This window comes from Cricetulus griseus, chromosome 3 (genome assembly GCF_003668045.3).
Source record: "Cricetulus griseus strain 17A/GY chromosome 3, alternate assembly CriGri-PICRH-1.0, whole genome shotgun sequence".
Taxonomy (NCBI): Eukaryota; Metazoa; Chordata; class Mammalia; order Rodentia; family Cricetidae; genus Cricetulus; species Cricetulus griseus.
Window position 1 is genome coordinate 8211104 of NC_048596.1, and position 17112 is coordinate 8228215.

Consider the following 17112-nt stretch of genomic DNA (forward strand, 5'->3'; position numbering starts at 1 on the left):
AGGATACCTGAAGCTCACGGCACACGTGCACACTACTCAGCTTAAGAGCTCCTGTTGCATAACCATGAAGACCTCAGTTTAGACAGACACCAGCAAGTGCTGTTAGCTGCTTAGCCATTTTGCTACCCCACTTACAACTTTTAAACAAAAGGGATCTCACTATTTCATTGTGTTTAATTCTAAGACCGATTAAAATGGATTTTGTTGCACTGATTTGTGAGTGTGTGTGGCACACGTGTGCCGTGCATGTGGAGGTCAGAGGACAACTTGGGGAGTGGACTCTTTCTCCGCCATGTGGATCCCGGGGATTGAACTCCTGCCACGTGATCCCATACAGAGCCATCCTCCAGTGTCCAATTAAAAATTTTAAAATGAAACGTAAATGCCAATTCATTTAAAAATATTCTAATTATGCATTGTGGGACTATATGTGCACATGAGTGCTGGCGCCCAAAGAGACCAGGAGCACCTGATCCCTCTAAAGCTGGAGTCACAGGCAATTCTGAGTCACCTATCTGTGTGCTCGGAACAGAACTCAGGTCCTCTGGAAGAGCAGCACACAATCTTAACCACTAAGCCATCTCCCCAACCCATCAATTCATCTTAAACAAACTAATCAGTTCTTAAAATGCACCAAACACTTAACTGCTGTTAGGCTAAATAAGGACTTTAAGGCAAACCTATGCTATATAACTGGACTCAGCTCAAAAAAAAATAATGTGAATAAATGCATATGTGTATTTTTTTCATAGCAAAAAAGGGTGGGTCTTGGTTTTTATGCCACTTATAGTAAAAGTCGAATTCTAAGTGAGTACTTGGTCAGCTCTACCAATTGAAACAGGAAAGAAATGTACCATGGCATCTGTAAAACCATCCCACTCAAGAGGCACTGTCCCATGATACATCGGCTTCAGTGGAGGTCCCATTATGAAACACAGGCACCACGTATTCCCTAAGTGGGTCACATTACCTAGAATATCCTATGGGGACAAAATGTTCTCTTGGAAACAGGAGTGGAGAACAAAACTATTTTTTTTCTTTTTTGGAAGGGGAAGATGTTTGCAGGGTTGGAAATATCTTGCTTTGTGTCTTTCTAAAATATTTTCTGCTTGAAGTGTCAGCATTCACAAAGAGGAGGACCAAGAAAAGGAAGAGGAAGAGGAGGAGGAGGAGGCACAGTTAAATTTGACTTGACATTTAACTTCTTCCTCTTAGCCTAACAAAAGATGCAACCTGCTACAGTTACTAATTCACTGGGTACCTGTTGTCAAGGCCCCATGTGCAAGGTACTGTGTGTTGTTACAGAAGCCTGTGCTCGATCACCTGGGGTGTGCCCAGTCTAGAAGGGAGATATGTGGTCTCTAGGAGATAAATAGTGCAGATTAGGAGTCAAAGAACTGACACAACGGGTGACTTTCAAGAGTTCAGAGGCCCCTATGTATCATCAGGAAAAGCTTTCTGGAAAATATGCATTTTCATGTATGCCTGGAAGGCAGCATGAGTAAACTCTAGCTTGGGGATTAGGAAATTCAGGCTCCAACTCTAGCTTTGTCGCTCACCAGCTTGGTGGGGCACACGGTCAAGAGGGGGAATAAGGCTTTGAGGACTAGGCCAAGTCAGATGGTTTTCTAACACCCCTTTCAGCTTGATGATCATGGAGATGTATGGATGGGTGCACTACTGATGCCTTTAAAAAAAAAAAAAAACATAAACACACACACACACACACACACACACACACACACACACACACGCACGCATGTTTACAACTAAGGGTACCCTTGCTGCAAGGACTCCAACCGAAAATAAAGTCAACATGATATTTTCCATTAACAGGAGTTCCAATAAGACAAATATCTTTTTTTGTACCTTCCTCAGACATTTAAATACACAAATGCATACAAATACATAATTTTGCTTTGTGAGGCACCCTCTTTAATTTTGCTTTAAATACTGTTAGTTGAGGCATTACTGAAAGTTCTGCCTAGCCAGTTTTTGGGTTTCCTCCTAATAAAACAAGTGCTCATTTTTCCAGAATGTGTTTGCTGTGCATAAAAGTGTACAGTCTTTTTTTCCCCTTAAACAAATGTCACAAAAACGCACAGAACCTGTAGCTAAAACCAATTAAGAAATGCTGTTCCCACCAAGGAATCCTCAACAGTCAGATGATGAAGGCAGACCAAAACAATCACTTTGTCGAAATGTCTGTATCCATGGGCTCTAGAAAGAAAATTCTAATTTAGCAGCATGCAGAAAGAGGGCCAATGCCAACAGAAAAATCAAGTTTATCAAAATTTCCATGGGACATGAGTCCAGAAAAAAAAACTTACTTATTATCATGACCAAACATTTGTGATAGACAGAACAGATCAAAAATCTTAACATTGGGAGGTAGAGGCAAGTGGATCTCCAAGTTCCAGGCCAGCCAGGAGTACAGAGTGAGACCATCTCAAAAAAGATAAAAATAAAAAACAAAATTTTAAGATAAAAGTTGAAATTATTTCTGGGATTTTTAATCCTTTTAATATACATTTGCAAGTTTTCTCCATATAAATACTTAACCATTTACAAATAGAATAAAAAATGAGTAAGATCTCGCAAAGTCTAAACTTTATCAAGGACATTGGTTCCTTTCATTTATACTTGGTACTTATTTGTGTAGTCCACAATACCACAGTGCACAAAAAGAGGCACCAAGGACCTAAAAACAAGTGACTTATTTCCTTGCCAGGTAAAAATCCCTTAAAATGTTCCCACTTACAAACTTAGATCATATAATTTGTATGCATTTCAAGAATTCATCCAATTTTCCATTCTCCTCTATGAAATTACTACTCCTGATGAGATCTCAGGAGTATTTTGTACATTCCTCAGTTCTCATTAATAACTATTATTTGACATCGTGACTAGGTAGATAGACAGAGTGCACCTGTGTGTTTGAACCCACAGCTTCTTCACAGGTGACATATAAACATCCACCACTGAGATGATGACCTAAGGCTTGAACTATGTCATGATTAAGAACTAGAGGGGAAAGCTTCACCACAGAAGAAACAACAAACACACCGTGCTGGACAGAGGCAAGCACGGCGCTTTTGTGGGGTGGGGTGCAGGCGGAGCACGGCAGATGGGAACTCTACCATGGGGCACACAGAGCGGTGGGACACAGAGCAGGCCCCACCACGATCTCGGTATCCTCGGGAAGACGACACTCACGCTCGCTCTGCGAAGGAAAAGAAGACTTCTCTCCCTAAGTATTTCTCAGCCTGTCGCCTTCTGTCCCCAGACCACCGAATGCTGGCTCTTTCTTCCTTTTACTTCGTGAACTACCTCAAAAGCACCCAAACCTGTCTCCCATTTTCTACCGCTACATTTTATTTCACCATTTATTCCTAACCGGTCTCGTGCACCCAAGGCTGGCCTTCCCATCCTGATCTACCTTCAGTGTGCAGGTATTTCAGGCCCGCTACACCAGCCGCAAGGGCCCCTCCTCTCTGCCACTGCTCTAATCACACCTTCATCTTTCCTACAAAACCTCAAATCCTGTTGGTTGGGTAATTATGTCAGTGGCACACTTACCTAGCCTGGGGCCCTGGGGTTCAATTCCCAACACTACAAAAAACAAACAAAAGCCTCAAATATCACTGCCAACAAAATGAAGTACAAATACCATTCCACAGGGAAATCCTCAACTGCCTTTCTAGTCTTAGCTCCCATTACTGATGCGATAGACTCTGCTATTACACCACTCATTGTGGTCTGTTCTTTTCTGGACATAACTTTTATGGGGTACATCTGTGTATATGATGTGTGTGTGTGAGAGAGGCATGGGCACATGTCTCATAGCACACATGTGAAGGTCAGAGGGTGGTCTGTGAGAGAAAGTTCTGTCCTTCCACAGTGGGATCCCGGGTTGGAGTACACACTGCCAGATTTGTTTGTGGGAGGCCCTTGTACCCACTGAGCCATCTCACTGTCCTACGGACATAGCTTATCATGCCAGCGTCCTGCTCCTGTGGGTCTGTTCACACTGACCATTTTCCTAAGGCTTCACAGGTCAATACACCTTCTACTTGGTGATCCAGCAGTATCTTTTATTACAACATACAGCATTTTAACATCATGACTGAGTCTAAACGGGTTTTACAATTCTACATTTATTTAATGAAATGTACTCTGGGCTTTTCCACTCTATCTTCTCTTTACTGTGGCTCACTAAACCACACGCTACTAATGGGTTTCAGTTTTCAGTTAGAAAACACCTGTCAGTGCACTTTTCCAGACATTAACTGGTCCCTACACTAGACCACATCATCAGAAGATAAAACTGTGAATACTAAGCCATGATGACTTTAACCTTAAGGATATAGGAGAAAGCCTGAATCATAGTCTTCATTTTATGTATCATGGTGCCAAGTATTTATTAATCATCGCTAAAGAAAAAATTAGTAATAAACATAGCCATCATGTTTATGATTACACAGAGTCATGGTCAGGATTGCTTTATGATCACATCCGTCTTGTTTCAAATTATAATCGTGGTGGCCAGCATGGCCAGTTTTCAATGACACTATGGCCCAGTTTCTGTTTTCCCAGCTTCTGGAATCACAAAACAGCCTTGTGTGATGGGAAATACAGCAGGCACTCCATACATTTTTACATCACCCTTCCCGCAGGAAACTTCTTTATGTATGGAGGAAACCTATCACCACCCATTGGACTTAATCCTCTTTTATCACAGCCATTCCCTGTCTGCCTAGCAAAGAATTCTTAGTCCAGTGTCCTCATTTGGCATCCCAGCTTTGCCAAAGCTGTAATGAGGGTGAGCCTTGTGTTTCAGTTGAGTGGCAGCTCCTAAGGTTGAATGGCCTCCCCTGCAGTCAGCACTAAGGTTCGTGACCATTAAAGGCCTGCTAAATCCGTTGGCTCTGTTGAAAACATCACCAGTAGTCTGAATTAAGAAAATGAGAAAACAATGACATGGCATCTGAATTTGCACTGAAGAGTTTCTTCTCTGCCAAAGGACCAAACTCATTAAGATAAGCCAACGGACAATGGAAATCCTAACACCTGGGGCTGGAAGACTCATGAAGTATACCATGAGATAATTCACACAGGTTCCCGAGGAACACAGAGCCACTGAGTGTGCCCTTGCTGGACCTGTCAGGTAGGGCCTGTGTGGAGCCTATGACAAGTCATGCGCTCTGCACCAGCTCAGCACATCCAAGGGGATGCTGGGAGAAAACCAGCTCCAGGCATCGGGCAATGGTAGATTTGAACCAAGTACTATGGGTGTCGCTGGCACCAAGTCTCCGCTGTTAGGCTTTGAGATCTGGACTCGAGACCCTCAACATTTATTAGCTATTATCTCTTCAAGGCCAGAACCCAGGCTTCAGCAATCTCAGGGCTTTAAGAAAACCATCTGAAATGTCTCTACCATACACCACCTACTATTACTCTCCCTGCACTGGCTTCAGTTAAAAAAAAAAAAAAAAAAAAAAAGCCACCAACTCAAGGAGCTTTATGTCAAGATTTTAGAATGAACTAAAAAGGAAACATTTTTTTCTGACATAAAATATGTATGTATGTGTGTGTGTGTGTATGTGTGTGCGCGCGCGCGTGCATGCGTGCGCGCGCGCGTGCATGCGTGCAAAATTTCAGGAATACAAATCATTCCAAGAATGACTGCCTTCTCAGGATGAACACAAGCCCACCTGCTGCTCTGACTCTGAGTCACTTTCCTTGTTGAGGAGCACCCTCCAAGGATGACGACAAGCCAGAATTTACTTACCTCCAAAGACTCAAAACCCAGGTTGACCATGATTTTAAATTAACAGTGTAAATAAGAACTGTGTCTTGGAAATAACAACTATTAAATAATACTTAGTAGAGGGGTGAAAACCTAGCAAAATGCAGGCTGAACTTTTAAATGTTCACGTGTTACATCCCTGGAAAACATCCCTCATCCCCTCGGTCTTCCCATGTCCTGAGCTTGGCCACAGCTTTCCAGAAGTAGGGCCTAAGTTATTAAATTTGGTTTTTCTCTTGACACTGGCCCTCTTATACATGCTGCTAAATTACAATTTCATTTCTAATGGTCAGAACCCTTTAAGATTGTGCACCTTTCAGTGGTGCCCCAGGAAATGGGGGAAGAGAATACAACAAGCAGACAACGTGAAAGGGGAAAAGTAATCAGAGAAGAAAGAGACAAAGGCTGTCTGTGAGCTCCTGCGAGACCATCAGCAGAAGACCGTGGAGCACGCCTGCCTGCCGTAAGGAAGGTCCGAGCATGAGGCTTTTGCAATGCCACAGCCGAGGCACAGCAGGACGCCGGATCCAACACCTCACAGGGCGTAGCCAAGCAGCACGGCAAGGGCTCAACAGCGTCTTCACAGTCACATGCTGTGATGAAGTCAGCGATGGCACACAACCATAGATTAAATTTACCCAAGACTCTGAAAGTTCTTACCCACACAGTTACTAAAGACTCTCTTTACTCCTGTTAAAAGCTTGTTTCCCAGGTTTCTGATGGAGGCCTAACATGGGAGAGCCACATTCATAATGACAAAAAAAAAAAAAAAAAAAAAAAAAAAAAAAAACATGACCAAATCCACTTGTTTATCATCAGTATTTAACCCATGTGACCCAAGATATACTCTAAGTTCTTATTGTTTTGTTGTTTTTGTATCATTTTGTTTTGTGTTTATGTTTGAGTGTTTGCCTGCATGTATACATGGGCATTATGTATGTATCTGGAACCCAGGTAGGTCAGAAGAGGGCATCAGACCCCCTGAAACTGGAGTGACAGGTGGTTGTGAGTCACTGTGTGGATGCTGGGAACGGAACCTAGACCCTCTGTAAGAATAGCTAGTACTCCCTGGGCAGTGGGGGCACACACCTTTAATTCCAGAACTGGGATGGCAAAGGCCTCTGTGAGTTCGAGGGCAACCTGGTCTAGAGAGTGAGTGCTAGGAAAGGCTCCAAAGCTACATAGAGGAAACCCTGCCTTAAAAAAACACAAATCAATAAATAAAAACAAACAAATAAATAGAAAAAAAAAAGGATAGCAAATACTCTTAACTGCTGAGCCATCTGTCCAATCCCATTTTGTTTTTGAGACAGGATCTTGCTTTGAAATAGGTCAGGTTGGTCTTGAATTTATTATGTAGCCCAGGTTAACCTTGAACTCAAGATCCTCCTATGCTCTGGATTCCCAAACACTGGGATTTCCTGATGTAACCCACTGTGCCTGGTACACTGTACTCTTAAGTTTTTATTATTTCGTTTTACTGCAGTGCTGCTGGTAGACCCCAGTGCCTCAGGCAGGCTACAATCTCACGCTCACATCAACCTCTTGCAGCTTTCCAACTGTTCAGGGCTCACTCACTATCTCATGTAGAGCCTTCTAAGACTCTCTCTACATGAGAATGAAGTGACCTTCCAAAACGATCTTTTGGTAAGTACCCTCTGTTTCTCTATTACCATACCTAATACTTTCTCTCTCACCCACAAAACCTGAGTTCCTTAAGAACAAAAACTGACCTTAAGCAGTCCACTTTCTATGCAAGTTACTCGGTGTGTCTTGACAGTGAGGTGCTATAGTTCATGACTGATGGGCATTTGTTGAATGAATGAATGAATGAATGAATGAATATGAACGAAGAAACGAGTAAAATACAAAGATTCAATACACTCGAGTCTGTCACATTTATTACCTAATCCTTTAGCAAGACCATGTTTTAAAAGCCATGAATCTATCACAGTTAACCTGTTCTCAAAGACAGAAAGGAAGCCATCCCATAAACTTGAATTCAAATGAGCTTATTAACATGTTTGCTTGTTAATTTTTCCAGAAAACACAATGCATCACAACCAATAATCTACACATCTTAAAAATAAAGTAGCAGCCATATACACACTATCAATCACTTTAATTTATCAGGTAAAACAGTAAGTTTACTTTCAAACAAATGAAAGCTGTACCTCATCACTGACTTACCGGTTCTTTTCCAACTCATTGTGTGTGGATCTAAAAGAAGAAAAAAACAGAGAGCATTAGCCAGGCTTGTGAATAAGGCTACAGAAAGGCACCTCAGCTTTATCAGTAGTATGTCACAAGCAGTCAGTTTAACAATACAACATACAGAATTCTACAACTGCTACTCGCCTGACATGACTGGTTACACTGCCTCAAATGACTGTTACAAGGGCTAACACACATCTATACTAAATGTTAGCAAGTATCAGAATTATGTTACATCAGTTCCCTTAAGTAGGTATGCTACTATTGTAATAATCCAGAATTTTCATAAAGGAGAATCCAAGTTTTTATTATTAGAACTAAAACTTTGATCACTTTACATTGTGTGAGTTGCATGCGTGTGTTTCATACAGTCCAGGACCTCTCACCGTGTAACAGAGAACCTCCCAAGTGCTGGGATTACAAGCATGTACCATTATACAAAGACCCTATCATTTTACATACCCTTGTTAATGTCAAATGCTTTCAAAATATTACATTACTGAGTACTTTAATTTTATCCCCCCTCCCCTAGGGATAGTTAATGCTAGATTCATACATCTTAACAAATAACTATTTGTGAGCCTCACAATTTGTGAGACTTTACCTACTGTTTTGAGTTCATCAGCCAGAGGACTGAGTTACTGTCTGTCTGTCTGTCTACTTTTGGCTTTATTGTCAATTTCATAAAGTTCCACAAGATGAAAAAGATAAAACACTCATTTCAAAGACATTATCTTAATAAAAGCACTTCTCCCTCAAAAAAAAGGGGGGGGGGAATCTTAGGATATCTCAGTCAAATGAGCAGCAGCAAATACATGTACAATTCAGGCAGAACAAACTATAAAAGCATATAACTTGTACCTAAGCAACTCAGAGCTTATAGCTCAGTAAATTACAACAAAGCTTCTACCACTATTTACTTTAAAAAGAAAAGTGGCGTATACAATTATTTACCCACTATAACTACTCTACATGTGTATATGTGTGTGCCATGGTAAACATGGAAGTCCGAGAACAACTTTGTGGAGTAAGTTTTCTCCGTCCACCTTTACGTGGGTTCCAGGAACAGAACTCAGGTTGGTGGACTTGTATAGCAAAAGCCATCTCAGCAATACCCCAAAGGCATCTTTTAGAAATTTAACTTTTTAAAAATCCTTCAAAATCAATGGTGAGACTTCCTGTGCCCTCTTGGCAAGGAAAGTCTGAGTTTAGCTGCTTTTCTCTAAAAATAAAACTGATAACAAGTAAAACAAGAATAAGAGATAACTCTATAAAATTCTGTAGTATACCATCAACAGCCATGTTATATTTATGGAAAAGTAGATGCCAGTTTACTATAAACTTACTCTAAACCATCTGGCAATCCTACTGATAGCCATGAACGCAAAGGAGAATACATTCCATGATAACCAGTGGTGGAACTCAACACTATATTGAGCCTATTATAAAAAGCTAGGACCAAAAGAGCATAATCGGACCCCCTGCTGTGAACAAAATTAAAACAGCAGGTCCCTTCTGCCTCTCCTCAACAGCCTTATTATTTGTCTTATTAAAAAAAAAAAAAAAGCACGCTAAGAATCTGAACCTTTTCACTGAAGTAGGAAACCCATGACACATCTAGCTATACCACCACAGAATTTAACCTGATTCCAAATAACAAGAAACAGAACAAGATCACAAACACACTCATGACTTCCATACCACCTTGTTCTTCCAATGTTTACCTCCGTTTTGTTTAGCTTTTACATATAATATTAAGTCAGCAAATGCTGATTTGCTTTCAGTGTTCAACACTGACTTAGACAACAAAGAATGAAAAGTTTCTGGCTGGCAAATCCACACACACGTGTGCAGGAGTCACTGTATCTAAAGGTAAAATAAGTTCACAAAGAAAGATAAAACTGTCACAGGAGTGCAAAGACAGCCAGGTGACTTCCACATGCGGCTACTGAGAAAACCTGGGGGAAGGAGGCATTTGGTTTGGGGCTTAAATGCTGGGTGTATTTGTTATCAGTAAGGTTTGGAACCTACTTGAGGTTATTTCAACTAGAAAGAATAGGAAAACAAGCAGAGTGCGGAAGTCCAAAGCGACACCAGGGACAGTAACGTGCTTAAGTTACATAGATCCACACTGTCAGACAACAAAAGCCTTGCACTTAGTATTAATTAACGGTCACTCGCTAGCTGTGTAATCTTGGGAAAGATTACTTAACTTGGCTCAATTTCCTAATTTGTAAAACTCAAATATCATCACGCCTCGGCTAGGTTATGGCTAGGTTATAGTGACAACTAGAGAAAAGAAAAAAAAAAAAAAGAACATGTAAAAAACATCTGGAACATAGTTAAGTATTCAGGAAATATTAGCTCCTCATTGTTTTGAGGCATGATCTCACAATGTAGCCTGGCCTGACCTGAAACTCCGCCTGCCTCAGCACTCCCTAAATGCTACAATTACAGGCCATACCACCCTGTCTAGGTATAAAAAAAAAAAAAAAAAAAAAAAATATGTGTATGAGTGTTCTGCCTACATGTATGCCTGTGTACCACCCATGTGACTGGTGCCCTCTGAGGCCAGAAAATGGCATTAGATCCTCAGGAACTAAAGTTACAAACAGTTGTAAACCACCACATGGGTACTTCAACTCCAGCCCTGGTGCCCTGGAAAAACAGCTGACACTCTGAACCCCTGAACCACTTCTCAGCCCCAGTAATTTTATTTTTTAACAAAACTAAAAACATTAATCTAGGTCCTGCAACGGGTGCCCGAGCCTCAGAGCCGTCATCCAGTGGCTGATGGAAGCAGAGGCAGACATTCACAGATACACACTGAACTGAACTCTGGAACCAGTTGCAGAGAGGGAAAAATGAAGATCGAAGGGGTCGGTACCAGGCTGGTGAAGCCCACAGAAACAGCTGGCCTGAACAAAGGGGAGCACATTGACCCCAGATGCTGTCTGGGAGGCCAGTACAGGACTGATCCAGACCCCTGAACATGGATGTCAATGAGGAGGCCTCTGTCTGCACTCTAGGGGGCCCCTGGTAGTGGATTAGTATTTTTCCCTGGTGTAAGAAGGGACTTTGAGATCCCATACCACGTGAAGGGATGCACTCTTGGCCTGGACACATGGAGAAGGGACTAAGGCCGGCCCAGGAAGATTTGGTGGACTTTGCAGAGCCCCCCGTTGAGGGCCCTACCCTGCCTGGGGAGTGGAGGGTGGATGGGGTGGGGGGTAGGTCGGGGGTGGGGGAGGAGGGGGAGGGAGAGGGAGAGGGAGAAGGGATTGATATGTGAAACAAGCTTGTTCCTAATTTGAACTAATAAAAAAAGTAAAAAAAACCATAATAATCTAAACACTGCTAAAAAGACTGCATAAGACAAATTGGCGGGTGTTCAGTGACCCATGAAATCTTCCTGGAGATAAATATATAATCCTAACAAGGGAAAGAGAAACTGAATGACAAGTGATTAAAGCCACTTGGTTGTTTAGCCAACCAGGTGGATGACACAAGGTTCACAGTATGAGGCAGAGAAAGATGCCTGATTACGTACACACAGGAAACAGCAGCTCAGATGATGCTAGTGACAAATGAGCAAATTAATTCGCTGCAAAGCAACACACCTCCAAACAACCCTTTTTCTTCTTTGACAACTTATGTGTTCAACCAAGCCCTTCCAACGTCACCATGAAACATTCAACTACAAGTTCTCCACAAGGTTCAGGTGTTCTGAAAAGCCGCCTGGTCAGATGGTGTTCTCCTTGCAATAAGATGCAGCTGGGAGCAAACACCGCTTAACAAACTTCCAAGGACAGCAAAACATCTTTGATGTAGCGCCAAGTCACAGGTAAACAAGTGATGTTTATCGAGAACATCACTTTAAGGGAGACATTCTGTGTAGCCCGTATCTGAATAGGCACCGTCACCTCCAGTAGGTCCTCGTGTTGTCTCTGACAACACTTGAACACGTAAACTTTTCAGTGTCTGGGGTGCAGTTAAAGGACTGAGGAGAGAACTGAACCTACATAAAATGCTCACAATTGACTCAAGAGTACCACTGCTAAGCAAGGAAAACAAAACCCTCCGTTACCAGAGAAGACACATCCTGGTTAATGAATGAGCCAACCTTCAATCTTTCACTTTTTTTGTTTCATTTGCTTTTGAAACTTTCCAGTACCTAATGAATGTAGCTCTCAGGCAATGAAGTAAACATCATCTATGAAGCTAAATGAGTATCTTCTCATAACTTAAAAGTCAGTAACCCATATTTACATATTCGAAAACCAGAAAACTGCAGCTATAGCAGGGTGAAGGCGGTCTCTGAAGTCTACATCCAAAAAGGGTTGACAAGAAAAGGATGGGAATAAGTGGAGCAAAACTCCAAAGTATAGTTATTATATTAGTACTACTTATTTTTTAATGTACCACACCCAGTTTTTACTTTTTTAAAAAGAGTATTTTTGTCCATGTTTCCACTAAAGATGTATCTACTTTATTTTATGTATTTATTTATTTTTTAGAAAAAGGCAGTAAAAGCCATTAAAGATGGAAAATTTTGTAAACATTTGGGGGGAAAGATCCCATAATGTTTTTCCTTAGTAAGAAAACCCAGAACCAGCACAGTAATTAACCCACAAGGTGTGATGACCCCTGTACCCATTAGCTGGTGGATATACCAACTGCTCACTGTGTGATGACCCCACACTGGCCCAGCCATTGGCTGGTGGACATACCAACTGCTTACAACTCTTTGGTGACTCTGAACAACACACAGAACTACTCTCAGTGAAGAGATCTTCATCTTTATTGCCTGTGCTTTCTTCTTCTTACACGTGATCATTAAGTTTTATGTGTGCAAATGGCCAACAATATGAGACACATACTGGTACTTTTTAGTAGGTCAATGTTTTGTTGAAAGAGTCAAGCTAGCATGTTAATGTGATGGTTTATGTCTACTGTCAACTTCACAGGATCTAGAATCACCTTGAGGATAAATCCCCAGGCATGTCTATGAGGGGTTACCTAGACTAGGTTATTGACACGGACACATCCTGAAAGTATGTTACCAATCTGTGTGGTTGGGGTTTTCTGTGTGTGTGTGTGTGTGTGTGTGTGTGTGTGTGTGTGTGTGTGTGTGTGTGTGTGTGTGTGTGTGTGCGCGTGTGTGTGCGCGCGCGCGCACGCGTGCGTGCGTGTGCGCGTGCGTGTACGAGTGCGTGCCTGAGAGGGAACGGGGACATTTGTGTACATATGCATATGGAGACCAGAGGTAGCTGTCACAATCACTCGTCAACTTCTTTTTGAGATAAGGTCTCTCACTGAACATGGACCTTGGTGATTTGGCCATACTGGTTTGCCAGCAAGGCCCAAAAATCCTCCTGCCTCTGCCTCAGATATCAAATGTTTAAAAAAGGAAAACAAAACAAAACAAAAAATTATCACCAATGAGTATATATACTAAAAATAAAACAAAAATTAGAATGAATATTTTTAGACACTTCTAGATTTCTTTCACTTAAAGCAGTCAACCAGCCTAAGATCCTCCAGAAGTCTTCAAAGACGTACAACATCTCTCAAGAAATTCCAATTTCCATGAGCTTGCTCCTGCGTACAGCCATCTCATGTTTACTGAGTGTCTACCCTGGGAATATAAGTACTCTAAAATAATGGAGTGCTCCTATCAGACTTCACACTAACCTCTGCTAAACAGCAAATAAGGCAGGACTCACTATGAAACCAACCACAGCCCGTCTCAGGGGGAAAAAGAGAAAAGGGAAAGGCAAGAGGAGGAAAGGAAAAGGGACCAGTCGTGAGGTCTGGAGACACAGCTGGGTGGTTAAGAACACTGAGGCAGGGGGGAGTCCCATCCCCAAAGTGGAAGGCATCGTTCCCTAGGAAGGTGATTCTGAACTGTGTAAGAATGGAGACCTATGCACTAGGGTACAGGCATGCGGTCATTCTGCACTACTTCTTGACAACAGGCACAATGGGTTCAGCTGTCTGAAGCCCCTGCAGTCCCTTTCACGCACTGACAGACCGTAACTCGGAACCATGAGCCAGGCTAAACCTTGTCTCCCAAGCATTTCATCACAGAACAAAAACAAAACTAAGTCACTGCCTTCAGAGGACAACTAACAGGGAAATATGCAGACATTAAAGACACGATACTGCTTCCAGGTGTGGTGACGTGTGCCTGTCATCCCAGCCTGTGGGACAATGGAGCTGGGCAATCACTTCAAGGTTCAAGAACAGCCTGGGCCACCCAGTAAGATCAAACACAGAAACTGAGATTAGCACATTCAGTATGATGAGCACACATTGGTCAGTTTCTGTAAAGGGCAGAGATCACTTCATTCTATGTGATGGCAGAACTATGGAGGGGGTCAGACCCAAACACCTGGAAATTCACATTTCTTCTTACTAGCAAGGCAATAGTAGTATTGTGTACTATCTTGTATTTTCTTTCATTTATTAGCCAGAAATTTACTACATTGGTTGATTAAATTCAGAATAATCCATGGCTTTATCAAATTTAGCAGCTTCAATAGTTAATGAGAAAGAGAAACTACAAAGGGGTCATACATGATTTGGCCATCTGATAGAAAGGCAAACAGTGGCACATAAAGTCTAGGCTTGAGTCTTACTTTCCAAGTAAATTGTTAAATAAAAAGTCTTTGCAAAACCTAGAGAAACCAGCCTAGGTCTTTAACTCGTACTCCAGTTCCACCTAGGATGTTGCCTGAAATACAATCCAAATATAATCCTTATCAAAAAAAATCCAGAAGAAGTAATTCCATACAAATTGCATACAATTTTCTGACATCAAAATGAAATGATAATGTATGTTATGGACTTTACAAACACACAACCAGCATATCACAGGCAAGTGATAAGGTATTACTAGTTTTAGAAGATGGAGCCTCCTTTTTTTTCTTTTTCTTTCTGAGATGGGGGTCTTGCAATATTGCCAAAGCTGATCTAAAATTCAGAATCCTCCTGCCTCAAACCTCCAGGTGCTGGGAATACAGACATGCACCTCTGTGCCTACAGGAGTGCAGCCTTTGACACGCAAGTCTAAATCTCCATGTTTACAAAAAACAAAGGTTCAGCACAATTCAGCCCTTCTTAGAATGACAAAAAAAAACAAACAAACAAACAACAAAAAAAAAAAACTACCTCAGATTATCAGAATGTCATCAAAAGACAAGGGGCTTAATAAACTCCTAAGCACAAAGTAGAACCTATGACAACTTATGATGTCACAGATACATAAACACGAAATAAAAAGTTTAAACAATAGGACTTTTCCAGCCACGAAAAAAAGTCTTACAGGGAAAATGGATGCAACACTAGATATCATATTAATTGATTAGTTTCAGAAAAACAAGCATGTTTTCCTTTGTGTGGTTGCTAGCCACTGTGTGTATGTCCACACATATATACATATAAAATCATTACGTATGACATGAGCACAAGGTGAGGCTATCTGGGAAAACAAAGGGTACTAAGGGTGGAGGAGCAAAGGGAGAGTGGGAAGAAACAGGGGAAGGAACTCGACACACACCATACCCTTGAATGACACTTTAAGAAGAGTAAAAGTTTTTTATACTTGGGATAAGCAAGAGCAAGGTTATTATAACAGTTTCAGTGCCATGAAGCTCTCCCTCAGGAATCAGGCAACCAGGCCCTCTGTTGTGTGCCTCTCTGGATGCTGCACTTCCTAGATGAAGCTCATCATACTTTGAAATAATATATTCTCACATGAGTATTTCTTTCATCAGATACTAAGTTTCATGAGAACAGAAATACAGTGTCTATGTAAATACACAAATACACTTACATATGCCTTGGAAGGATAGGAAGGATGTGCCAACACTTTTTTGTTTTTGGTTTGTTTTTTTGTTTGTTTTTTGGTTTTTCGAGATAGGGTTTCTCTGTAGCTTTGGAGGCTGTCCTGGAACTAGCTCTTTAGACCAGGCTGGTCTCGAACTCACAGAGGTCCTCTGCCTCTGCCTCCAGAGTGCTGAGATTAAAGGCATGTGCCACCACTGCCTGGCCCTGTGCCAACATTTTTTAGATGTGCTGGTTAGTATTTTTTCCCCCAAGGTGACATAGACTGGGGTCATGTGGGAAGAGGGTACTTCGGTTGAGACAATGCCTCCATCAGACTGGCCTGTGGGCAACACGATTGATGTGGACGTGCCCAGCCCACTGTAACTAGTGCCAACCCTGGGCAGGTCATCCAGGGCTGTATACGAAAGGGAACTGAGCAAGCCAGTCAGCAGCATCCTCCATGGTCTCTGCTTCAGTTCCTGCACCCAGGTTCCTGTCTTGACTTCTCCTGATCATGGACTATAACTTCTAAGTTTCCATGTTGCTTTTGGTCATGGTGTTTTATTACAGTAACAGAAAGCCAACTACGGCAATAGGAAATCAAAATAAAAAATAAGATAGAGGAGAGAGACATTCTGTAACGCATGCTTAAATTACATGAGCTCATAACAATCTGGAAATACAGTTTGTCAGCCATACTCTCAAATCTCTTTGGTTAGATTAGTATTTGGAAAATTATCCTTGTCAGATAAAAATGACAAAGAAGTGTGCCATAAATGAAGGTGACAATGCTGCCTCATTTCTAAGAAGAAACAAGGTGAGAAAAGCTTTCTTCAGATCACAGTCTACTCTACTAGGTTACAATGGTGGATGCGTCTTGAAACCCAGCTTGCTATTAAAGAGTTTTCATATTGCTGCATGCATATGGTATGTTCTCTATCGCCTCCTCTCCAATTTCACCCCATCCCCTCACAACTCTCCGTGCTTTTACCTTTTAAACTGCATGACCGCTAAATCCATCTATTGCTACAGAGTATGTGCACAGGTATGGGTCCCTCTACTAGCATATCGGTGGTCCCTCAGAGCCAGACTCCCTGAAGAAAACTGACTTTCTCGACGAGCAGGCATCAGTTGTCAACACCTCCTCAAGAGGAAGGGTGGGATGACTTCCCCATCCCCTCTTCAATCCAGGCTGGGATTTCGCCGGCTTGATCCTGTGCTGGCCCTATGTATGCAGCCCCAGCCCGTGTGGATTCACA

At 41.9% G+C, this 17112-nt stretch overlaps 1 protein-coding gene across 3 annotated transcripts in view; it reads right to left on the reverse strand.

The window, feature by feature from the left end:
- Positions 1-17112, reverse strand: part of Mxi1 (MAX interactor 1, dimerization protein) — a 64177-nt gene that overhangs the window by 19093 nt on the left and 27972 nt on the right. For all 3 annotated transcript variants that reach the window (XM_027407027.2, XM_027407028.2, XM_027407029.2), the window contains exon 3: positions 8000-8029. In XM_027407027.2, coding sequence (XP_027262828.1) covers positions 8000-8029 — 30 coding nt within the window. The remainder of the gene's footprint in view (positions 1-7999; positions 8030-17112) is intronic.